This window comes from Hemibagrus wyckioides, linkage group LG14 (assembly GCF_019097595.1).
Source record: "Hemibagrus wyckioides isolate EC202008001 linkage group LG14, SWU_Hwy_1.0, whole genome shotgun sequence".
Taxonomy (NCBI): Eukaryota; Metazoa; Chordata; class Actinopteri; order Siluriformes; family Bagridae; genus Hemibagrus; species Hemibagrus wyckioides.
Genome location: NC_080723.1, coordinates 12,007,460 through 12,033,099, shown reverse-complemented (window position 1 = coordinate 12,033,099; position 25,640 = coordinate 12,007,460). Strand labels below are relative to the sequence as shown.

Sequence of the window (25,640 nt, the reverse complement as noted above, 5' to 3'; positions counted from 1 at the left end):
TCACACACAACCACCAAATTATTTTATTTAAAAGGCAATAAGTTCACAATAGTTTTGTACAATATATACATCATTTCTGTCATGTTTACAGTTGTTGAATAGTACATTACACGATATATACATAACCAATATTAAGAAAATCAAATATCACTGGTATGAAATATATCAGGAGATCTGATTCTCTGGTCAAATCTTACAGCACCCGAATACCTGAGGACCTTTGTGTGGTTAAGCGACGGGTCAGTGTTGGTAGAAGTTTCCCTTTGATGATATTTTAATTTGAGTTTGATGGTCCCTTTGCTATTCATTGAAGCGAAAGAGCTGGGAGGAGCTGCTCCTAGCTCAGCATAGAGTAAATGCCCTTCCTAACTACTGCTATCTTCTCATGGCAGCGTAGTCCAGTGTTAGTTCAGCCTTTATGTCAAGCTACATATGAAAGGATTATTAGGGCGGAGCAGAGGAGGCATTGGTTGATTAAATTGCACATGATTTATTACTTCATATTGCTCTCAAAAAAGTCAAGGAAGTTAGAGATGTGTGTGTAGACAGTATAAAGTTCCGGGTTGCAGTCTAGTGAGTCATACCCAAAACTGACCAATCCCAGGAGCTTCCATTCTTGTCTGGGGTTTGGTGAAGAAGCAACATCAGGAGGGGAAGTGGGTGGGGCAATCAAAACCCCTCCAGTCTCAGCGGGACAGATGTTAGAAGGACTGACCCCAGGACCCAGGCGGCCACACAACATGTTCTCGGAGACACTGATGGGAAGACCATACTGAGTGTATTGTTGCTCACAGTGCACCACGTCACCTAGCATCACTGTGCCCACACGTGCCCTCTCGCTCTCACCAGCACTGGCATCAGGAATGAGGGACCAGCCCGTCACTATGGCCTGTCTGGGGAGAGCTTCTTCCTCTGGATTTGGTGTGGTTGGGAGGCAGATTGGCAGAACATGTTCACTGATACGAGCTTTATCCAGCAGTTTGAGAATGGCCAGGTCAGAGTCTAGTACCAGAGGGTCGTAATTAGGATGTACAGTGATGGAGGACACCTAGGAAATGAAAGATAAATTCAAATGTTTTGATTAGAGCAAAAATCTTAAACAGCAGTAAAAAGGATTTAGTTTAGATTAATTTGCTTGAGCGCTTTACTACTTAGCATTTACCCGAATTACCAATATTTATGAAAACAAACACAAAAGCTCCTTCAGATACTTGGGGCAGTGCAAATAAGGGAGTAATAGGAAAGTTGTTTTTTTTTTGTTATCACTCTTGTTACACCTTCTTTCAGGGTCATTCACTGATGCTGAGTAATCATTTCCTCCTAGTCCCCCACCCAAAAAAAAAAAGTTGTTTTTCTCACCCTGAGGTGTTGCAGGCCCTTAGTCTGGCGCAGGTCGCTGCGGTAATGTTTTCCCAGCGTCACCCGTACTTTAGACACATCCAGTGGGTAACTTTTTCCAAGATCAGTGACGCAGTGGGCTGCCACCACCAGACTACGCTGGTTAAGCAGAGCTCCACTACAAACCAGCTGCCAGTTCTCCAAAGATGTATCATCTTCCTTATACATCAGACCTGCATCCTTTCCCAGACTAGATTCTTTCCCAGGCTTTTCTCCTTGACCTTGGCTAGACCGTCGGTAGACAGCAACCAGCCATGGCCAATGAGAGTCTGTTGGACGCTGTGGTTCGAAGTTCTGCAACTTGCCACATACTGGCATGCAGAGAGTATAAATAAAAGAAACATTTCATTAGGACAAGTGGACAAAGGAATGAATCTTAGGTGAAAATTTAGTAATAATGCAATAAATGACATTCAGTAGAGGAGCTAGCTTGCTGTTTTGCCTGAAAGTCTCTGGCTCATAGTCTTTTCCTGAGTTTTCCCTTAGGTGTGGACTACACTGAAAGTTTAAAAATGTTTTTCTTCACTATGATGTTCTCTCACAGGGTTCTGTAATACATCCAAGTTCTACTGAATTCAGATGCCCTGCTTCATAATTTCTTTCCAATCCATTTTATTTCTTTTTTCACAGCTGGCTATATAAAGCATTACAATATATCTATAATTACGGTGTAACATATATCGAAACATACTTAATAAACAAATCTATTGAGTAAACATTTAGCCAGAAGTCACTTGTGTGTTTTAAATTATTTCCTACTCCCTCACCTGGTGAACAGGAGACATGGCGGCCACTCCACTTGCCTGTCTTGAGACATGTTCTGCGGGTGCTCCCAGTGTGATGGTAGTAGGCTGAAGTGCACCCGTATTCAATGTGTGTGTAGAGGTGGTGGAAACCTTGGGGAAGTGGAGGCAAAGTTGGGGGTCCTTTAGTTGGACTTACTGGACTGAAAAGTTTTGTCAAGCCTGAGACAGAGTAAAACTTATGCACCGGAGTTTTCCTGCAAAAAAAGAAGTAACACAGTAGTCTGAGGATAACTTATTCATCACTTTATCCATACATACATAACCACCCTTATTCTTTAATGGGTGATTAATGAATTGGTGTCCATGGATAAAACGTAAAAGCGCTGAAAATTACTCAAGGAATCATTAACTAATGTTGCTAGCTGGTTAATGTGAGCCACCATGTAAACCCCATAGCATATGATTTACATTTTCATGTTACATTTTTTTAGGATTTTCATATTCATTAAACCATTTAGTGAGTTCTGGTACTCTATGGATGGGGCAGAGTCTTCCTGGAAAAGACCACACTCATCAGGAATGCTTTAACAGTCAGAAGAATGCTGTAAAGATTTGTCTTGACATGTCCCACTAGGGGGACATCCATCGAGCCATCCATCCATTTTCTATAATACTTATCCTACACACGGTCACAGAAATCTGGAATCTATCTGAGGGACCTCAGGCCACAAGGCAGGGGACACCCTGGACAGGGTGCCAACCCATCACAGGGCCCAATCACACACACATTACGGGGAATTTAGACATGTCAGTCAGCAACAACACATGTCTTTGGACTGGGGAAGGAAAGCCCACAAAGCACAGGAGAATGCACAGAAATGGAACCCCTAAACCTGGAGGTGCAAGGCAAACTGCTTAACCACTAAGCCTAATACGGAGACAATTGAACCCAATCCTTAGCATGCCCCCTAAATGCCCCCAGAGCATAACAAAGCACGGTTTATCTTCTTTTTTCCCCTGTGAGGTCTTCATGAGCCAGAGAAGGTCTGAGTATAAGTACCTAGATGGGACTTGTGGGGGCAGGACTTTCTGGCTCACCAGTACTGACACTTTGGGCTCCCGGCAGGCTGCACAAACAAACACAAGAATATGTTATATAATCCTATCTAAGTTGACTGATAGGGTCCAACAAAAAGAGCTTTTAATTTGCATCAGCAACAGACAGACAGTTATCTCCTTTAAATCTAAGTGGGCCAGGTTTCTTTCTGGCTGGAAGGCACAGAGCCAGCTCATACCCCGCACACAGATGGGCTGTGTGTCGCTCCAGGTGCCATTAGGCTGGCAGGTTCTGCGAGCATTGCCACTCAGAGCAAACGAGTGGTTGCAGGAGAACTCCACCATCTCTGGATCTGCGCCAGGCACCCACTCATAGAAACCATGGTATAGCCTAGGAGGTGGTGGACACTTCCTGCCCTCAGCCTCTGAAAGAAAGAGTGGACATGATTGGAGATTCCATGTACTTTGTACGTTGTTTGTATGTCCTGGATGTGTTTGAATACGGAAGATTACCAATGATACTGAGGTTTTCCACTTTCTCAGTGTGTCGGCTCTCTGTGTCAGGTCTTGTACCCAGATCTGTCTTAGGCTTTTCTTTTATTGGACTCTCTGAGTCTGGTCCTGTCGTTTTTTCAAGGTCCACACCTTGTCGTGTCTCCCCAGGCGTAACTCTCTCAACATCAGGGTTCTGTGTTGGTACAATGGTTCTCTCTGTGATGTTATCTTCATGGGCTTTTGGTTGAATCTTTGGGATTTCTTTAGGGAGCAATGTCTGCAGGCTTTCCTCTATATCATTGCTATCTACAGGCTCGGTGGTATTACTTGTACTTGAAGTGTCTATTTTATAAGGGACATTCTCATCTTTCTCATCTTTTTTCAGGCTAACTATTGTGTACAGTGGTATTTCGGTCACTGTTTCTTTATCTTTTTCAGGAGCTTTGGGTATGCTGGTCTCTTTGACGGTGGTTTTGTCATCAATAAGCACAATATCTACAATGTTCGTGTCTAAATCATTAGTTGAGTCTATTTCAACTTTTTCTACACTGTCCAAATCTGCATCTTTGTCCAAGTAGTGAACAATTTTCCCATTGTCTGAGTCTTTTTTCCGGACTGTGTTCATGTTATCTTCAGGATCCTTGTCACTAATTTTGTCTTTGCTTCCAACTATAGGCTTTTCCTTTCCAAAGTCTTTGCCTGGATCCTTCCCTATGCCTTTCTCCACCTCTTGGCCTTTACCAATGTCTATTTCTAATCCAGTCTTGTCCTTCCCACTTATCGGTATTTCCAGACTAACTGTTTTGTCTGGAGTCTTCTCTTTCTCTATTCCAGTCTTATCCAAGAAGTCAGTTTGTTTTTCTTTTCCGATGTCTGTGCCTTTTATTATGTCTTTTTCTTTATCTGGTACAGGCATGACGCCCTCTGAAACAGATTTAAATATATTTCAGAAGAGGTTAACTTCTTTATCAATTTGCCCCATAAGCAAGATACAAATCACTAACATCTGGCTGTATTTAGAGTTCAGTTAAGCAGTGATGATTTAATACCTTGCACACACTGATATTCACATGTAACTACAGACCTGTGCCCTATTCAGAGCCTTATATTAGATAGACGAGAAGCAGTATTAAGGTTGGCCCACTGATGTGTACCTATGTTGCATCACACATAAATGTATGTGTTAGGCTGTAAATGTTAAAAAGAAGGGAATTTTTATAGCCTAATATTATGCATATTATATACCATTTATCCACTATGATTTCATGACCCTGATTTAGTATGTCAACATAAAGTTTTGCTCACAATTAACTATCATCAAAATAATGAGATGTGCTGGATCAAATGCTATTTTTCACGTGAATGGAGAGGGTGGAAACTATATTGTTCAAATAAACCAGATTTTGCATGATTTGTTATTAATGTTATAACTAGGACTATTCTTGGAGCAGTATATTGGCAATATGTACTTGATACAGATTTATTTCAATGGTTGCTTTCATTAGCTTGTTCCTATATCATATTTGTCTTTTTTTAATGCATTTTTAAATTGTGTCATTGTGTCATCTTACATAATATTATGATTGAGAGCAAAGAAAACAAACTACTCTCTGTTTCTGGGAGGCATGAACTGTATGCAGGTAATTTTAACATTAATAATGATCATTTAACAAGCTCCGAAAATCAACTTAAGGATCTCTGAATGTGAAATTCTTTCCCTGAGGTGATATTGATGTAACCTTTGGACTTAAGTTGCCGATTTTGCATAGCCAATTCTAAATACAACCCATAATGAACAATAAAACTAAGATAAAATGTTTCAGGCTTCGAGTTCACAAATGAACATCATGTGTTTGTTGCGCTCTCTTAAAACACTTGCTTTACATTAAAAGTTATGAGCTTCAGAAAGCATTTACTTAATCCTTCCATGTTGTAAATGTACAACATTTTAGACCATTTTACCCCTATTAGTTTAAGCCAGTGAAGAAATTATACCTTTGACACAGGTGGGTGCTGTTCCACTCCATGTGTTGTTGCCCAGGCAGGTTCGTTGAGGATTTCCAACCAGTGTGTATGGTCTATAGCACAGATACTGCAGCGCAATGAGCACATCGTTCGGACCATACACCAGGAAATGGTCTCCATGAGCTGGCTTAGGAGGGATGCCACAGTTCTTTTCGGGCACTGAAGAGACAAGAAACACACAGCTTAATTATCAAAAACATGAAAGTGCATGTGTATGAGAGAAATTAAGAAAGAATAAACATACTCTAGATTTTTACTGTGTATACTGCACATAATGTTATACTGTACTGCTATAATTCTACAACCATTAACTACTTAGACCTTGTGTTCTGCTCTGCTAGCTGCTTACCACAGACTGGCATCGGTGTGCTCCATGAACCATCTAGCAGACAGGTGGCCATGTAGAAGCCTTTTAGCGTGAAACCTGGATCACAGCCAAACAGAGCCTGACCTCCGACCCTCACATCCAAACTGTCTACAGAGCCATGATCCGGTGGCACAGGCCTCTTACACTCCAACACTGTAGGATGAAACATATCATCTGTCACTCTTATATATGAATATAAAAAAATAAAAAAAATAAATAAAAATAATAATAATAATTTTTGTTATTTTGTTACGGAGAATTAGAATGTTTCATCAGCCATGAAAGCAAAGTGTGTCTAAATGCGTAGGAAAGAAAACCAGCTTGTTTAAAATAGTTGTATTTAAAACCACACATAGTTTTCACAGCCGATGAAAGACTTTTATTCTGACATGCTGCACTACTGTAGGAGTTATAAGTTTCTCAGTACATCTAACTCTATTTTGTCCATGACATCACTCTGATTTAGTTGAACAGACGTCAAGAAAATATGATGAAACCTTTATTTGAATATAGATTGACAAGCACAATGGTAAAGAACAAGGAGAGGCCAAAATTGGCAAGTCTTGAGGTTACAGAAAATTCACAAATATCTATTTGGGTTTGTTTGTCCAAAAAGCTTGTGAACTCCTGATCTAAAACATCCTGTTTTTCTGGAAACTTTGTGTGGAATGCTACTACTGCATAAACAGTTTTTTATCATGCTCATGTCATGTTGTCACTTTCATACTCTTAATCAAACTTTCATTTTAGACATAATGTTTTTCTTTCCAGATTTTCTCTTTTTCAGTCAGATAAAGTGATTATATTAAATATGAACATATGCCTTCTCTGGCACAATAATTGCAGAATCATTTCTGGGTAATAAATTGCACTGTTAAGCAGCACAGTAGAGCAAATTGGCTGGGACTCTGGCCTGATCAGCCCACACTTATGACCTGCCTGTGCTGCGAGAACAACACACACTGGATTTCCTGTCATCCTTTCAGCCTTCAGCCTGCTCAGAATGTTCTCTGGTGAGTTTCCCCCAAACTGAACAACATTCATTATAATGCACTCCCCCTGTCATTCTTTAATTAGCCTGTGTGTTTGTGTGTGTGTGTGTATGTGTGTACCATTTTAATGCATACACACGTGTGAATGTGTGTAAATACAGTATATACACGTGTTTGCATGCATGTGGAAGAAGGAAAGAGAAATTTTTACAAATGCTTATAAATCACACCATCCAAACTTTAAAGGCTAAAAGCCCTAGGCTCCTATAATTCTTTTCACAGCTCACAAAAATCACAAACCCACAACAGAATTAGTTACTGAACGTTTCATTTCAGCATTATAGTCTAACTTTGTTTTTTTTCATTAGTCATTAGCTAGCAAAGAAATGATGAAGACTGAAGTTTCATGGTAATGACAGAAGAATATTTTTCTTGGAAAGCAATAAGCAGTTGTGAAGAATGAGGACAGAAACAGCTGTATTCTGTAGGGATCAAGCAGTCTTAAATATGTGGTTATTGTGGCTTTATTGACAATGAGATTTACGGGATGGAATGGAGTTGGGTAATGCCTACAACAATGCTTAAGACATCTAAACAAACATAGTCAAGAAAGATAAATGACTACAGTCCTGGCTCATTATCAAGCTAATTACCATGCCATGCTGTTGTGTATCTGATGAACCTAACACCTTTTCCAGATCTATTTCATTCTAATATTCACAGCATTAAAGGAATCCTCCCTTAGTTCAGTTCACTCTCTCCATGATCCTCTGTTTCCTTCTTCTCCTCCCTTTAAAATTGGGAAAAAAATGCAATTGGATATCCAGTTTGGAAAGCCAAGCCAGTCGGAGAGCAACCCACCCTGTTAAAATGCTCTGCAAAGCTGTTCTTGTGGTGAGGTGATAAAATGAATGTCATCCCAACCACAGCGCACACGGTCCAAATCCAAATCCAAACTTAAACTCGGCCACGACCTTAACTGTAGCCTCAAGCTTTCCTTCACACTCTCTAAACAATGCAGGCACTGATTGTCGGGAATGCTCTCATGGTTTCTGCAAACTATTTACTGATATGCAACAAGTGAAGCCTGGTTGTGTATATGAAATCATGTGCATCACATGAACATATGAGCATGTAAATCATGTCACAAGTGGAATTTGTAATTGTCACGTCCTTGCCCTGATTAAGAGTACACGTTAAAGCCCACATGTTTTCTAAAGTGCAGCGAAGCTTTAAAATGGCACTCGATGCATATGCCTAGTAGTCTAGTGTATATATCTCAGGGATATATGTAGTCACAGTGTAGTATGTAATTCCTCCTACAGATTTTACAGGCATGGAAAAAGTTGGCTCTTTTTAAAGGGAGGGTTTGTTTTGCTATTAGCTTTATAGCAACACATTTAATCATGAAAATGAAACCAGCAGACCCAAAATATAAAAGGGAAAAAAAAGCAGAAACATTTTTCATTGGCCATTCAGTGTTCACAGGAGCTGTGGGTATTGTAATAGCGAGGAAATGGAAACATATGGTAGCATCCAAACACACAAACATATGAGCATGATGGAGAGAGAGAAAAACCCAAAGGAGAGAGCGGAGGGTGGTCTAGAAAAGTCACAGTGGCTTTTTCCCTGGAATTACGTTCACACAAAAATGCACTGTGTACACAACATACAGTGTCGCAAAAGTAATTTACTGTCGAACTTTAATTTTCCACTGCAGTGTAACGTATATAAAAGATCAATAAAATGCTATACTGCCAGTTAAAGATGAGTGCCTCTGACTTCTATATGCCTCATTTATTCCAGTATAAATAGCATTATTGCTACAGACCAGACAAAACGAAAGAACGGCAATTAAAAAAGGAAACCTAAATCCTTATGGATCTTATTAAACAGCTCACTGTCTGATCCTGATGAGACTCTAAATGCGTGTTTTATTAAAGGCAGGTGCATTTGGATGGTAAAGACGTTAAACCTAAGGATAAAAGACGCAGACGCAGAACTAGGATTAACTATAAAACCTAAATATATGGTGTGCCACAAGTGCCTAATTAGAGTAATAAAAATGTTGGCCTTTTTACAGTTACATAGATTGTTCCAATAAAATACATTCATTTTCTAACATGTTTCAGTTCATTAAACCTTTAATAATAAACACCTCTTGGTTCACTTATATTTCAGGCTCAGTTAGGACTATTAAAATGAGGTCTTTGAAACAAAATATGTTTTAAAAATAAAGATATTAAATACGTTAAAATGTGACGTGTGTTGAAAATGTAGTATGCTGAAATTCTCTGTTTGTTTCTGCATAATACTTATTTTACACTTATTGTAAAACTCTAAGGCCAGATTCCTTCAGTCATTCATCACCATGGAGAATATAAAAGAATACACAAATAAAATGAGACAGATGTGGGTTGACCCTAATAAATGGGTTGAAAAATGGCTACATGCATGAGTAAAAATAAGTTATTAAAGAAATAATTAACAACTGTAGCGTTCAGCTGAGCTTTCCTGGGAAATGATGTAAGTATATTTTGCCCTCACAGTGAAAAAGATTGCAGTGTTTCCTCTGTGAATCTTGCAAAAGATTTTGGGGTCAACAATTACAAGCTGCCTCCATGCCAGCAAACTGTTTGGAAGGCATGAAAGCAGAAACCACAAACATACATGCCTGGGGTTTGTGAGACACTACTGAAGGCAGGTTGTAGGGACACATTTTGGCAACTAACACTCACTCAAAGAAGGCTGTGCATAAAAAGAAGGATCCCTTCTTTAAAGTATAGTGAAAGATCTAGCTCTCTCTGCCAAAAAGCTACTGGCTCATGTGTAGAAAAGTGCAGAGATACAAAAACATGTCTACATTCATCAGGGAAAAAAATGCTGACTTGATGATTTTTCTAGAATCATGCTTTTGCAATCCATTCTCCCTGACTTTAAACCCAGCTGAAAACCTCTCAGGTGAGCTAATGAGGGAAGTCTACATCAGAGTAGTGGAGATTTTTTTTTCCCCAGTAAGTCCTAGCCAATTCCAACTCTTCTCTGTCATACGGCAACTACCAAACTGAGATGGTGACAGTAAAGATGTGCATACTGTGAGACATGTGAAGTTAGTCATCAGCATCTTTTTTTAAAACAGCTACTCATACTGCATAACATAATCAGAAGAAATGGATCTCCACTCTCTTCCATGTACATGAACTCACAGAAAGAGGAGAGGATATGGCATCCCTCTCTCACAGAGAGCATGGCCGGGGCATCATGGGGATTCAAACACACAATCTGATAGAGTGAGAGCTGGACAGAGTCTGCACTGAGGTCTTTAAGAAGGGTGCCAATAATTCTGGAGATGACTGTGTCTATAGAGGTAATGTATGCAGAGCTGAAGCATCACTCACCATATTCACATCTCTTGCCTGTGTAACCAGCCAGACATGCACAATGATAGGAGTGAGAAGAGTCCAATATACATGTGCCATCATGTAGACATGGGGAGGAGGTGCATGCTACAGTTTTCAATTATAAAAAAAAAAAATGATGCTGAAAATGATGGCTTTAATGTAAGAAGATCTCTAAAATAATCAATGTAATTATTTCTGCATATGGGGTTTTAGCTGATGACATGTAGTTGTTATTTAGATTATAATACACCTCAATTTAAATACCCATATATGCTGTGAACTCTTGTAGTATTTACACTCTGTCTTACCTGAGTTCTCCTGAAAGATGGCAAACAACCCATCAAAGTTCTTGTAGCCATCAGAAACAAACAGAATGTGCAGGGAATTGCCCGTGCTGTGGATGGGAGGGGGGCGTTCATTTCCACAGAATCGACCGATCACTTGAGAGTTTATACTGTCACCATCTCTGACTTCTACATAGTCATATTGACAACTGTGGTCAAATTCCAGACTCAGCATCATGAACCTGCCTCAGAGAGAGAGAGAGAGAGAGAGAGAGAGAGAGAGAGAGGTTAAAACAGTCTGTGGTTGTATAATAATAGGATATTTAACTGCATACCATTTGGGCTCTCGTCATTATTCCACTGCTGTCATTGCTGATGTCTTTTTCTTTAGCCTACCTACCTTTTAATTAAGATAATTTGATACTTTGCTCGGTCATTTCAACATTTCAATTGACTCAGAGAGAACCCAGTCAGGCCCTGTAAGTCATTAGCTCATATTAACTCACTTCAATTCCGTGGAAATTCCTGTTTTACAAAAAGAAATCAAGCGTACAGTGCAATGTTTTCCAGGTGCACTTCCACTCCTTTGCTTTTTTCCTGTTTCTCTTTTGTACTTTTTTTTACTGTGATTTAAAGGCTAACATTGAGCTACCATCGTAGTTAGCTAATGTGTTAACTGTACCAAGAGCCAGCCCTCATATTTTTCCAGTGCTGTATTTTTACGAGAGGTGAGAATGGTGCATTTTATTTCCGTTCTTTCATAAAAGCTGTCCCAAAGACAGAGCAGCATTCTTGAGTTTTGAGTGTGTTTTTCTACTTCTACCTAGTCTGCAGGAGCCATTAAAGTGGAGAAGGTGCTATTACTTCATGATTTTAAGTTGAGATCACGGTTGTGGTAATTTCAGTAATGTCAAGGAACAAGGCTGGAGTTGTTTGTATATGCTGTTAATGGGGCAATTGGTTGCAAGTAAAATGAGCGAGGCAAAGAGCAATGTGAAGCAGCTGAGCATGGTCACTTGATGACAGCTGGGCTGGAGGGAAGACCACCTTTATGCGATGTAGTAAAAAAAAATCAGGCGCAGCGAAGTTTCCATCTTTACATCTTGATAGGAGACTAGGGAAAAACAAGAATTGTGTCATTACATTCAACAGAGGATTCATGAGAACTATAACTAGAGACATGCAGTAACATGTTATCCAGGTAGTCTAATAATCTGTTGTGCTTTCATCATACTGTAAGTTTTTACACGGTGGCAAAACACTTTGGATCACTGTGTCGGAATTCTGGCAAATAGCTGAAGGCTAAAGATTTTTTGAAAACCTGTAAGAAACACTCTAAGAAATATGTTGCCTATGCCTTGTCTATCGTCCTCATGAGATCAAGTGGAGTAAGGAAACCAACAAACACCTTGCAACCTTGCAAGCTAAGCATGATCTCCTTTGAGTTTTCCTAAAAAATTACGATATAGATACGATAATATAATAGATAAACTAGATACGATAATATAATAATTTCTTTTGTACAAGACCTGAATAAAAGCATACTGCTCCAAGAAATCTACACACAGTGTATCTACACATCCAAGTGTGGTTCAAGTGCACTGACCTCCTTTGTACCTGAATCTGTTATAGTATCTGTATCTGAATACTCTGTGCTACTGAATCTTTTATCCAACATTTGGAAGTAGTAAATGAGCCGTTATATGCCGGGTCCTGTTTCAAGTGTTTAATTGGTTTCTGGGCAACCGCTACTTCCTGCTGACCGTCTCTGCAGTGCAGAACAACTCCCATACAAAGCGAGATGTGTCCTTGTGACCATGGTTTAGTGGGACACTGTCCTCTTGTAATTGGTCTTTTCAGCACATATAGCTCATTACAGGATGTGGTCACGCACTTTTAGTCTAGCACTCACCACACGTATTTAGAGCATTGCAGAAGTGGATTAAAATAATGTATGAATGTTGCTGTAAACCACAGGGACTTCTGGTGTGTTTTTACTTTGTCTCTGTTCTTAGGTTTCTCCTACTTCCCTTCATGATTGACTAAGAAGTCTTCTGCTGAACTCCTTTACATGTAAGTGGTCATTATATCATCTTCTTGCGAACCGTCTTGGTAGCAGACAGGAAAATAAAAATGGAGATCTCATTGTAAACTACAACCTGGAATGACCCCATGCTCTAAAATGTCTGCTTGGTTAAAGCAACACAGCTGGGTGAGTGACACAACTAGCTAAGAGCATATGACTTTTGGTGGATGTTTCCACAGAAAGAGTAGCACTTAAATGTCCAGACACACTTCGCTACTCATTAGTCATTATCGTTGTAAGGATGTGACGCAGCCAGCCATGGTAAACTCTTGGAGTACCCAGGCTGCAAGTCTTAGTCTGAGCATGCCAGTAGTCATAACTTTCCATTAGCCACAATCATCGCTGCCAGAATGAAGTAATGTAGATGAAAGAAAAGACCCTAATTCCATTTACAGGCTGCTCAGCAGGACTGTGGTGCTTCATAAAGAAAAGTGGTGTGATTCGCCACAAGTCCACATTGTAAATCAAAACTAAATGGAAAGTCTTGTCAGGAGTGGAGGGGTATAAGGAAATATTTTAGCCTGTATGTGTATTTATAATAATACATGAGTAAAAAAATTGATCACATCCTTAAAATTCTTGGTTCATATGAATGGTTATCAAATAAACACAGCTGAGACATCATCTGGAAAATTGTACTGATTGCTGGGGAGTGAAGAAAAGAGTTCATACACGTTACAGAAACTGCACTCTGCACTCCATTTCCGCAATTGTTTATGAGTCCTGAGCTAAAATTTGTATTTAAAAAAAACTCATTCAGCAATATTTATTCATATTGGCCAGTCAGTATATCGTGACATGTTTACTGTACAAATTGTTAAGTAGCAGCTATGTTTGTTAAAAATAAATTGTATTAGTTTTAATAGGGATTACTCTCTTAAGACAGACTGTTTATTTTCAATGAGAGCTGGCAACATGAGCAACGGTGACTCATGTGGAAATATGGAGCTAACTGGTACAGTGACTTCCAATGAGCGTGAAGACAGTAGAGTGCATGTGACCTGCAAAAAAGAGCTCGCACTGCTTCTCCTTCATCCCGTATGATATCATGCATATCGAGTGAAGTTTATATACAAAACGCCAAATCTCCCTCCAAAATTGTTTTATTTTAGCAGCAAGAAAACTGATTTTGAACGCAGCACTCACTGATAAAAGATCTCACTAGGACTCGGTCGTAGAAAGGCTAACTGGCAACTTCAGAATTCAGCGACTGTCAACTTGCAGTGATAAACTCTCCGCATGAATGACTCATGTAATTATGTGGTTATATTTTAAGTTTATTTAAGTATATAAATGTGGCTATATTTTAAGTTTGGCTGTATTTCTACCAGATTATTTTTTTCCAGGGGCTGAATATCAAATGATCTGCGTTAATTTTTTTAAAATAATTTATTTCCTTTCCTTTCCTTTTCTTCCTTCTTTCCTCCTTTCTTTCTTTCTTTCTTTCTTTCTTTCTTTCTTTCTTTCTTTCTTTCTTTCTTTCTTTCTTTCTTTCTTTCTTTCTTTCTTTCTTTCTTTCTTTCTTTCTTTCTTTCTTTCTTTCTTTCTTTCTTTGAAGAGGGAGTGTATTGGCTTAAACGTCTGACCTAAGCATAGAACTTGGCTCCAATTCAAATCTAATTGATGACCTCTGGTTTAAAAAGGTCAATAGGATTTACTGGTTTCTCTGATAAAGGATTCTCTGGTAAACTGCAGGCTGTAAAATGACATGCAGAACACTGTAAACAATTTATAAGAAGATCAATATAAAAGCAGCTGAACCTCATTTACAAGGGAAATGATCTTTTTACTCAGTACAGTCCATTTCATTTTCATTTCAAGGGTTTAGAGCTTGTTGACAGTATTAGGCTTTTTTGAATTGTTTTTAATTATTTGCAGATGCGGGATTATTATTTAAGCAAACATGCACATTTACACAATTAATTAAGAAAAATGAGTTGAATCTTGGAAGGATTGATGTAAAAAAATAAATGATACAATCAAATGCAGTTTGTAGTAAATGATCATGAGAGTCACTTGTCAATACATAGGTCAGTACATTGCCTGGAAAGAAATTGATAACTATTTATTGAGTGATCAACACTTTTCAGGTGACTGACTTTAAAGCACTGTGAAGCAAGAACATGGAAAAGCATAAAGTCATCAAGGAAAAAGACCAGGAGAAGCTGAAATGATTAAGAGATGGAGGTGCTGTTCATTATTTACTTTAAGAGCATATTTGAGAGGCGAAGAAATTCTGATTTACTGGGTTCTGTTATGGAATGTGTTTTTGTTACTGCAATTAGTGCGTACATTTTAATGAGCTAATATATGAAGATTTATGTTAGGAAGTAGACTGTAGTAAAGGATGTTCATTTATATGAATGTAGGTGGTTTGTACAGGAGCAGGTTGATACCTACCTGAGTTCTATAGTGAAAGGCTGATTAACCTGCAGGGTCCACTCACAGCGGGCATTAGTGGGGTAGCTTTCCAATACCAGGTGACCTTGCCGCTTCCTGATCACCCCACCACATGCTACAATGTAGATACATATACATCTCTGTCAATTCATTCATCGTTATTTGCATTTTCTAGCAATATCATTAGTAGGTGTTGGAATGCAGTGTCTAAATGTCCTTGATGCAAAATACGGACTCTAATTGTCAAGGGAAGTTTGATCAAAGGGAAGAAGGGAAGATCATCCCTGTGTTCTCCATGAAAGACAGTGTATAGATGTGAGAAGAGCTTACTCAGACAGTCACCACCAGACCACCCAGGACGGCACTCAGCACAGTATTGGCCCTTGATGAAGAAATCGTCCCTCGGCCCCCATGTCCCGTTATTGCACCGTTTGCAGTTTTCAAATATGCTGCAGCCTTTAACAAGAGGGCAAAACCGAAAGAAAGAAAGAAAGAAAGAAAGAAAGAAAGAAAGAAAGAAAGAAAGAAAGAAAGAAAGAAAGGTGTTGACATTTGACTGTTTGATGTTTAAGGAATTATGCAGCAGCTCAGCTTTTCTTCATGCCTAACAGGCTTCCCCTGTGTGCCCATAAGCATATAAGCTGCTGAAGACATTACAATTGAGAAGGAACTTCCTGAAATAGATATGTTCACAGACCCCTGGAGAAATCCTGCCAGCAGTGATGAGGTGTACAAATAGAGTTAGAAACACTAAAGTGTTGAAGATTTAAAATTTCATTGAACAGTATCAGAAGCTCCATGACCACGTCACTGCGCGGTCAGAGCCCTCACTTTACGAGGCTATTATTTTTTAAAGACTTTTTTTTTTTTTACATTTTGGCAGTAAAATAGTTGCCTAGGTATGAATCCAGCACTGAACATCTGGTATTTGTGAACACACACTCTCTCTCACACACAGACGCACACACAAACATAATAAGCCTAGAATATATGTCTGTTTTTTTCTGTGCACACCCTCACTGTGTTCACGACCAAAAACAAGCAGAAACAACACAAGATTGATAAAACGTCCCATATTGTGTCATATTTGCTTTCACACTGAGTCATCACAATCAGTTTTACTTCACCTAATGACCCTAAATGTTTCCTTTGCCTCCAGTTCTACACAGTCATGACAGCTTAGTTGAGGTGTAATTGCCAAATCAAATATCTGAGACCTTGTTAGAGAAAGGGCAATGAAATGAAAGTCTACAGAGGTGCACAGTTTACGACGTTTCACAAGCTGAAGAGGGCCATGAGAGATTGGAACAGGACTCTGGGGAGTAACATATGTCAAAGGCAAAGATTATGTTAAAGTTATGCGACGTATTCTAGGTGTGATTCATTGTCTTAGCTCAAAGGAATGGATGGAATAAAACATAAAAGGCTGTGCTGTTATTGGAAAATGATCAACGATTGGGCGGTGGGATGTGATGTATGCCAGCATGAAGCAGAAGGCTGTTACCACCCTGGAGTTGATTTATTTTCAGTAAGAGCATGTCCCAAAGGTACGTAGTTCCATTTAATGTTGTGGGATGTCTGTGGAAGAAGTTACGTCCTAATCAGTTATGTTATAACAATGTTATGCTTCTCAGAAATGTGTTCCATGCACATTTTTGTGAAATAGCTGTTACTGTAGAAACTAACATATGAGAAGGAGTGCATTAGTATAAAACTGTGTTGTTCTACGCTTCTTCTGACCAAATAGATTGAGGAATTCCTCAACACTGTGGTAGACAAGGAGTAAACCACAACATGGAGGAAATAATCAGCAGTGGGTTCTGTGATGCGGCTCCACTGCAAATTTAAGTTGTTTATTCAGCTTTAATGGTATGCCCTAAAGCTTCGATTCCATTTCTACCACAGCAATTTGCAACACTTACACAATTTTATTTATTAAACACCGAAATGCCACTTCTTTTTTTCCATTTATAGTAACATTTAATGTGGAATGTTCCCCAAACAAGCTACTCTCTGTTATCGCTTGCTTTATAACAGCTATAAACAGTCATTCCCTTAGAAGCCTCACTTATTTTCTTCTTCTCTTGAAGTCATTAAGACAAAAACACAGCTTGTCTTGTGAGTGAGAAACCGCAAACCGTAAAGCATTCCTACTTGAGAACTTCCTTTGAGGCGGAAAATTTAGTTAGAGCATGTGAAACCTTCTTCCATAGCTGTTATTAAAAAAGCTTAATCATAGCAATCATTCTGCATTTCTGTTGGTGATAATTAACAACATTTAAAATCAGTTTATTCTTGGATTAAAGTAGAGGAGGAGGACATTATCATCCCTAGGATTTGCCATAACTACTACTACTGTTATATAGAAAATAAACAACATCTTCTGGCCAATGAGAATCAACAGTGGTGTGAAATAAAATAATAGTATCTGATCTAAAAGACAGTAGCATCATACACACACACACACACACACATTTCTGTGAGTCTCATTGAATTTGTGTGTGGAGTTGGAGACCTGATGTACCTGGGTGGATGATGCAGGGGTCACATTCATGGCGAGCGTTCCTGCAGCATGGAACGGCATAGCCCACTTGTGTACCCTGAAGAGGGCATTTACATTTGATCACATCGTATTCGCAGCATCCTCTACACATTACATTCCACTCCGGGCCAGGGCAAAAGTTATACAGATATCTGTAGTCTGAAAGACAAAATGGATTCATGTATCAACATATTATTCGATTTACTGCAGTACAATATTTGTGACGATGTGATGAGCTTAATAGTTTGAGACACTGGGTTATGCTTTTCCATACCCACACTGGACTGAAATGGGATCTTTCCTCTGCAAATGTAGTTTTTCTTTTGCTATCAGACATGTAAGAACATTTGTCAATATTTTTAACATGACCTCACTGCTGTAAAAGCATGTCTGATGTGTAAGCGAACTGTAAACGTTTCGGGAATGATTTAGTGCAGTAGAACAGCTCATGTTTTATGAGTGGCCATTTGAAGTTTTAACCCAGAATGAAATCCATTTGCATCTTTATTAGATAACAAAAGCCAGTGATGTAGCATGTTCTCGTACAGTTTCCACACACGAGTGATTAGAAATGTGCTTATATAAAGATTTGACTGTTTTGACCTTATGGAGATATTTAGCTGATCCCTATAAGGAAAGCTGCCTTCGTGTGAGTGTGTTTGTGTGTTTTTGTAAAGGGGAGCGGGGTGGAGGTGGTGGTGGTGGTGGTGGTGGTGTTGTGGTTCAACAACCACAAAGTCATAGCTCCGGGGAACACAGTTCTCTCTTATCAGGTTATCGAACCTGTCAAGCATTTTCAGAGGAATAACGTCTTACTTCAAGAACTGTTTCTCTAATGATAAACAAAATTAAACTGAAATCTAAATATCCTTTTGGGCTGCGTTCTGTTTGTCAAAGAGTGAGATGGAGAATCTCAGAATCTGAAGTATACGGCCTGCCTTATGTAACCTGGAGTTTAAATGCCTTCAGCTGAGAGGTGGAAACTCAGCCATGGAATGAAAAAAACAGAGCAAAACAGAAGCTATGATTTGCCGCACAGAGCAGTTCTCCCCAGCTCACTGTTCACATGCTCCACATCTCCCATAGCAACATCCTAGTACCGTGATGTTATTGTTGTTGTGGTACGAACTGTGCATTCTCCTTCTGGCAAGCAGACGAATTATGATTCATCACGGCTTATCCTTGTGCAATGCGGATATTCAGCTGAAGTGATTCTGTGTTGTCACGTTATTTTTGTGTAAAGGAGAGAAAGCTAGCCAACTTCAGATCCAAACACTGGTAGAAGTTCATCATGACTCAGACGTCTGTAATCACAGTCTTCTGGAGAAATAGAGAACTAACTATTAAATAACATAGCAAAACAATGATAGGACCAGGCCCAGATTAAAACCTTTTTAGAGAGAGAGAGAGAGAGAGAGAGAGAGAGAGAGATTGATTTAGCCTGGATGTTCCTTATGTCCTAGGCTTTTCTCCCAGAATGAAAGGTGCTCTCAGAGTCAGAATTCTCAGAACTACTGAGAGAAACTACAGGAAAAATGCAAGATACACACTGCTTAGATCACAAATGGACATATAAATGATAGTGTTAAAGCTTTTATATAGGATGATACATTCTGGTAAAGGTGAAACGTTTTGTACACTGGTTTCAGGTAGAATCTAATAGGAAGGATCAGAGTTTACACTTGTGGTGAGTAAGTGTTGATGAACATTTTTACAGCATGTGGATGTCTGTCAGGAGTCCAGACTGTAAGCACAATGAATCTCAGCTGTGCTGTGTGCTATGTATGGTGACAGATTTGTGAGAACACAATAGGCCACATTCTTTTTTGAAGCCATTTTTAGCATGTGCCTCTCATTTCTAATCTCTTGCTCTTTGAGAACCAAAAACATGTATCATTCATATACTGCAAGTGAATATAGAAACGATCATAAGTGTATAATATAATACCGGCTGAAGTATTCAGGGAGTATTTCCATTCCCTGAAGATCAGGTGTGAGTGTGAGTGCGAGTGTGCAGTCTGTCTTACCAAAATGCTACGTAATGCAAACAGTGGGTGTGTGAGTCCTTTATAGTAAGATTTATGATTTATGAGTCAAGGAGAGGTCTCAACTAGCTTCTGTGCAAAACTGTGCAAAACTGCACAACAAGAACACTGATTAAATGAGTGGGATAAGATTCTTTAACGTCCTGTTGATGTCTGTTTTATGGACTGAGTACACAGTAGTCTTTCATATAATATGTATGTAATGAAAGCTGGTTAAAAGGCTCACTATTACATATCAGTCACAAACACCTAACTATCATGTTTATGCCTCTACATGAATAACAACTTATTAAATAAATGCACATAAAACTTATCCGAAATGGTCTATGCATTCAGAAGAATGTGAAGAATATCTAAGAATATCTTAAGGATAATTATTGCAAGCAACCCTATGTCAAATAGACACAAGTTTTCTGAGTAGAATATTATTATTATTATTATTATTATTATTATTATTATTATTATTATAAGTCATAGTGGCACTTAACCTTTACCAGAGAACAAGCAAATATAAAACTCTAGCAAAGCTAAATGCCTTGTCATTATGAGTACACTATGGAACCCACAATTAGTTTTCTAATACAGTAAACTGGAGACATTCTACTTTAGCGGGAATTTCTGCTCCTCTGTAGCATACAGAGCTGGCTTACTTTATGACCTCCTGAAACAAAGTTGAAATGTAGGAACCTTCTGGTCTTAAAACCAAGCATGTCTCTCTGCACCCCTACCCATCATTACCGAAAACGTGTTTACATTTTATAATGTAACGGTTAATATTTAGGTTAGCACGCATACTTTCACACAGGCATCCACCCAACACCTGCAAAATGCTTCCAGATTACAGAGCTCAAATCTGCTGCCATGTTTTACAAGCAGAGAGATTCTCCGAAAGCATGTGTGCGTGTGTGTGTGTGTGTGATTCACTTATTATGATCTTATTAGATATGTTTGGAAAGAAGCATTATTTGCCCACATAATGGGGCAAAAATGGTTTTGGAGGAAGAACCTTGGCAAAAAACAGAAATCCCACAATAATAGTTTAATATACGGGGAACATAAATGCAGCTCACCCACTCACACCACACTTACAGTTAAACAAACATTTTATAGACTTTGTTTAATACTTCTTTATTGACTGATTTTGACTTTTGCTCAAATTAATACTTGTTTTCATTCAACTCTGGATATCTTCTTTTTTTTCTCTGGCTCATTCATCTTCATCTTCTCTCTCTCTCTCTCTCTCTCTCTCTCTCTCTCTCTCTCTCTCTCTGTCTCTCTCTCTCTCTGTCTGTCTCTCATTCCAGGTCTTCAGATTCCAGTGCATTCATGCAAATCTCTCTTTTAACGTTACTGGATTGTATAATTGCTATCTCCTTTTTCCTTTCCAGATGTGCACTGCTTAGCTTTGACCAGCATCTGTCGTAGGATCGGAAAAACCTCAAAATAGCTTCCAAACACATGCCACCAAGGAAACTCATCTTCCGCTTCACAGGCCAAAGGTCTTCTAAGATACTGGCCAAGCAACAGCTTTCCCAAAGTATTTCCTAAATTCAACCAAGAGAAACAGCAACTTCTCCCAGTGCCTCTGTGCAGACTCTCCCATGGCTGAGTGATTAGATGACAGGTTGTATGAATTACAGCCTGTAGATTTGTGTTTTCTGACCTGTTTTGAAGTGGATGCAGACCCTGATAGTATCGCTAGGAACAAAGATCTCTGAAATCTCCTCCAGGTGTTTCGTTTAGTCAGCTGTGACTGCAGCTAAACAATAAAAACTTTCAAATTAACTTTAGACATCAACTTTGATCAGAGCAAAGTTGTTCAGTCTGTGTCTGATGACTGTGGGCTGCTGCAGGGTTTTGAATCTGCTTACTCATCCCAAAATTAAAAATAGTCCTGTGGTCATCTCCCATTTGCTGAATATTAAAGCTCTGAATAGAATGTGCTTTCCATTTAATTAAGAAAGGCACTGTAGTAGTGAACTGTACGGTTTGTTAGACACATTAAACTAGTACTTAACAACAATTGGACTTTGGTCCTAGTAAAATACTAGTTTTAGTTTTCTATACATTTCTAAACATTTTCTAGATTTGCAGGAACTTTATATAGTGGCATGGTCAAAAGTCAACAAAGCTGCAAAGAATCCAGTGCAAAACATGCAGTGTTTCACTTGAAGCTGAGACCAAACGTTTTTGTGTAACAAAGCTCTGATTTACAGTGATGCCATCTAGGCCATGCGGCTATCCTTCTTCATCTCCCCGGTGTCATCTAGACTCGTCTCATCTGGTCTTTTCTCTTTTGTTTTGCCAGCTGCTCTCTCTCTCTCTACTCCAGTTGTTTCAGGATGACTCCCAAAACTAAGCAAGCGACTACAGCTGATGAGTCTCGTGTCTGCCAAAACACAAGCTCGCACTCACAGATGGTGCTGAAATCTGCAGTTCATGGACTAAGCGCAATTCGAGTTAACAAAGTGGACACTGTATTGTGCTTAGGTCATAGATGATGAGCTCCTTCTGGCTCTGATGCCTCACTGATGCTGTAAGGAGTTGGCTGATTCAGGGCTCCTGAGTGGTTCAACTGTGTAAAGTTTTGGAAAAGAGCAGGTTCTAATCTCAGTAACGCTACAGGCATCTGACAAATACAAGTGAGCCTAATTGGCTCTGATCTCACAAGCATTTATCTGTTTACGGAAAAGTATTGGGCAGTTAATGCTCTCCTGCAAGAGTATTCAGCTGCCATGGGAAGCTAAATAAGCAGCTCATGTTATCCCTTACACTCCTGGGTCATAAACAACAAGAAGTGACTTCAGTAGATTTAGACATTAAGTTGGAAATTTGGAGGGAAAAAATACAGTAAATTGGGTTAAGATTTGGTTCGGTTTGGTTGCTTTTTAAACCATGTTATTTTTTCATAGAGTAGGACAAGACCTCAGTGTCATATGGAGAAGATTTTAATTCATTAGAGAAAACTAGAAAGTTTGAGTGAAAGCAGACAGACGGTGAGCCGGTGAACTGTATTTGTTGTGACGCGGCGTGTGGAGGGGGAAAAAAAGCCAACTGTAGCACTGCGCTTCTCTCTGCTACAGCTGTACTAGTGATTAACTGATGCCTGAGTGATTTAGCAGGCATGGAAAAGGAAAATCCTCTGGGTTTCTGTGGGCATTGCCTGAACCGCAGCACACACATATACATACACTATTCGTGTTTAAACTTAGCTATCTATGGATAAGTAAATGCTTCTGTTTCCAAAGAAATCGCAGTTTAGCTGAACACAGCAACAGGAAATGTGTCCATGGTGTCCACTCCACCGGGTCCTATATGTATTACCATGTGAGATGAAGTAATGTTACTTTTTCAAGTGTGTGTTTTTGAAGGAATTTAACTCTTGCTCATTCAAGTCCAGGGACATTTTGATTATAATGCAGATTTAAAACAAAGTTAAGAGCTAAAATCGAAGTATTCGGAAAAACCAAAAGCACAGAATCACTGATATATTAAGAAATATACCACGTGTAACACAACCACGGCTAATTTGTAAATAAGTTTTTAGTATAGATTTAAACCCAGTACAGTTGGAGCACACTTAATGTCCAATGGGAGGCTTTTTCACAACCTCGGTGATCTTTGGTCAGAATTGTGGCGCAGCCTGCTCTTGTTTCCATCTGTGATCCACTGTCCACTACACCCGCTGTCTATTATGGCTTCATGTAGAAGTAACCCTAATTTAAAAAAAAAAAAACACATATAGACCTTAAATTGCTTTCACTTCTGACTGAGGTTCTGCTCTGAGACTGAGTGTACATTCCAGCCTTAGTCTGAAACCTCAAAGCTGCTCTGAAATAAGCTGGAAAAGATTCATGATCCTGATGATGTATCTCTGTTGAGTTCACCTCTGTCCTTGAGTGTCTCAGTGTTATTTGTGGAAGCTTCTTCCCTAGAACATGCTCCCTGCCAAGCTGCTTAGCCTTGACCCTATTATCACAACTAGCCTGTCACCATTCTAAAGAATTTTTATACAAGCATCGAGACACTAATTGTTTCTCTTTCAACCATATAATTATATAGGCATTTTGTCACTATATTCGCCTACCCAGTCATAGATTTAGACGGAAGCAAGATTCAGATTCATGCTTTGTTTTGTTTTCTTTCACAATCAGTATCGGTATGCAGGGGGAAATAGTTCACATTTTTGTATCTGATACTTTAGTTATTCAAAAAACAAGCATGCTGTGGGTGACCACGAGAGCACATAATACCTTCAACAGAGAGGTGATTCCCTTCAAAACATGAACAGACATACGGGGATTTACCCAGGATTCCTGAAGAATGACTTGAGGTATCTTGTGACTTGATTTTTTTATTTATTTTTTTTTGTCAGAAACATCCTGAAACAGTCTAGCATAAATATTTTCCACTTGCTCTCTAATGTGTCCTAACTGTTGAAGTGTGACTAAGAGGAATGACTTGAAGCAGGCTGAAGTTCAAAACAAAGAGAGCCACAACAGCAACATGGTCCATATACAAAGTTCTGTTGAACAAGAGTCATACAGAAAGTTTCAAAGAAAAAAAATAAAAAGAGGAAGAAGACAGAGAGGAAGGAGTGCTGATGCTGTCTTTTAGGGAACAAAAGATCGGGATTCTTGTTAAAAACTTCATAGTCATAGCTGGAATGGACAAATACAAGTGAGACTCTTACCGTATGGCCACGCCATCCCGGGAAAGACCAGGAGTAGGAGGAGAAGAAGGATGAAGAGCAGGGAGGTGTGAGGGAGCATGCAGCATTGCCGCTGGCTCTGTGTCTGCAGCATTGCCGCTGAAGGCATGCTGCTCTCTGGAGCGCTGTTTACTTTCTGAGCTCAGCTGGTTTGACATCACCCCTCGCTCTTTCATTCCCTCCCTCTTACACACACGTGCTCTCTCTCTCTCTCTCTCTCTCTCTCTCTCTCTCACAAACACCGGCACTCTCCCCTTTCTTTCTCTGGCACTCACACTTTCATTCTTCTCCTCCAGCTCTCTCTGCCTTTCTTTTGTTTGTCTCTCTTCCTCTCTTTATTTCATTTTCACTTTAATATTTAGATTTCTTTTTTATTTCAAATAGTCATTCTACCTCTTTTTAACTGTCTATCTTTGTCTGTCTGCCTCTATCTCTTTCTGTTCCTCATGTTACACTTTGGCCTCATAAGACTTTTCACTCTGAACCTAGGACAGACCTAAAAAAAAAAAAAAAAAAAAGACACCACTCTTTTTCAGCTGCCTGGGTAACATCATTAATGCTGAATGCATGTAGATTCCACAAGTAGACCTCATTTAACCAACTGAAGCCTCTCTCATATTACACCTACAGTATCAGCTCTTCCTGTCCATTGTGCCAAGCTGAGGTAGTCTGAATGGATCCTACTTTTAAGTAGATGTGGAATATATTGTGAATTGGAGGAGATTTACACAAACAATTAATACAAATGATCAGGAATAGAAAGTGATGAACTACATGAACAGTTCTTGAGTTCATGGGTTACTACAGGTTTTTCTTTTAGTAGAATTAAATCACACTAGGTTTTAATGTATTATAAATATGTGAATTTTAAATCAATTAAAATAAAGCAGATTTCTCCCAAAGGTCTACAGTCACCAAAAATGTTTAGTCAACAGCAGCAATGTCTGAGACAGTGAAGACAGTGAAGACAAATGAGCATCCCTGATCCAAATGATCTGTTATCATCAGTTTTAATTGGTTCAAAAGAAAGCGAATTTTTTCATTTTCTGAAAATTATGAGACGAAGAACCTGTGGAGATTTCAGGATTTCAC

The 25,640-nt window shown here is 39.1% G+C and overlaps 1 protein-coding gene across 2 annotated transcripts; it reads right to left on the bottom strand.

The window, feature by feature from the left end:
• Positions 1 to 24,681, bottom strand: pamr1b (peptidase domain containing associated with muscle regeneration 1b). 2 transcript variants are annotated; one of them, XM_058408599.1, is made up of 14 exons: positions 24,531 to 24,681; positions 17,775 to 17,951; positions 15,581 to 15,706; positions 15,251 to 15,365; positions 10,789 to 11,006; positions 10,478 to 10,585; positions 6,070 to 6,240; positions 5,691 to 5,879; positions 3,714 to 4,619; positions 3,440 to 3,625; positions 3,205 to 3,271; positions 2,166 to 2,398; positions 1,360 to 1,709; positions 1 to 1,048 (listed from the first exon to the last, which is right to left on the bottom strand). In XM_058408599.1, exons 1-14 carry the CDS (start codon positions 24,655 to 24,657, stop codon positions 494 to 496), a joined length of 3,528 nt encoding a protein of 1,175 aa, XP_058264582.1. In that variant the 5' UTR covers positions 24,658 to 24,681; the 3' UTR covers positions 1 to 493. The 2 variants fall into 2 exon arrangements, with proteins under 2 accessions (XP_058264582.1, XP_058264583.1); XM_058408600.1 differs by lacking the exon at positions 10,478 to 10,585.
• Between the last annotated feature and the right edge of the window lie 959 nt (positions 24,682 to 25,640).

Excerpts from the sequence above, each read along its gene's own strand:
- pamr1b (XM_058408599.1), bottom strand. The coding sequence starts at position 24,657 with ATGCCTTCAGCGGCAATGCTGCAGACACAGAGCCAGCGGCAATGCTGC. Across the intron at positions 11,007-15,250 it reads CCTTTCACTATAGAACTCAG|GTTCATGATGCTGAGTCTGG; the intron begins GTAGGTATCAAC and ends TCTCTGAGGCAG. Across the intron at positions 1,049-1,359 it reads AGGGCCTGCAACACCTCAGG|GTGTCCTCCATCACTGTACA; the intron begins GTGAGAAAAACA and ends TTCATTTCCTAG.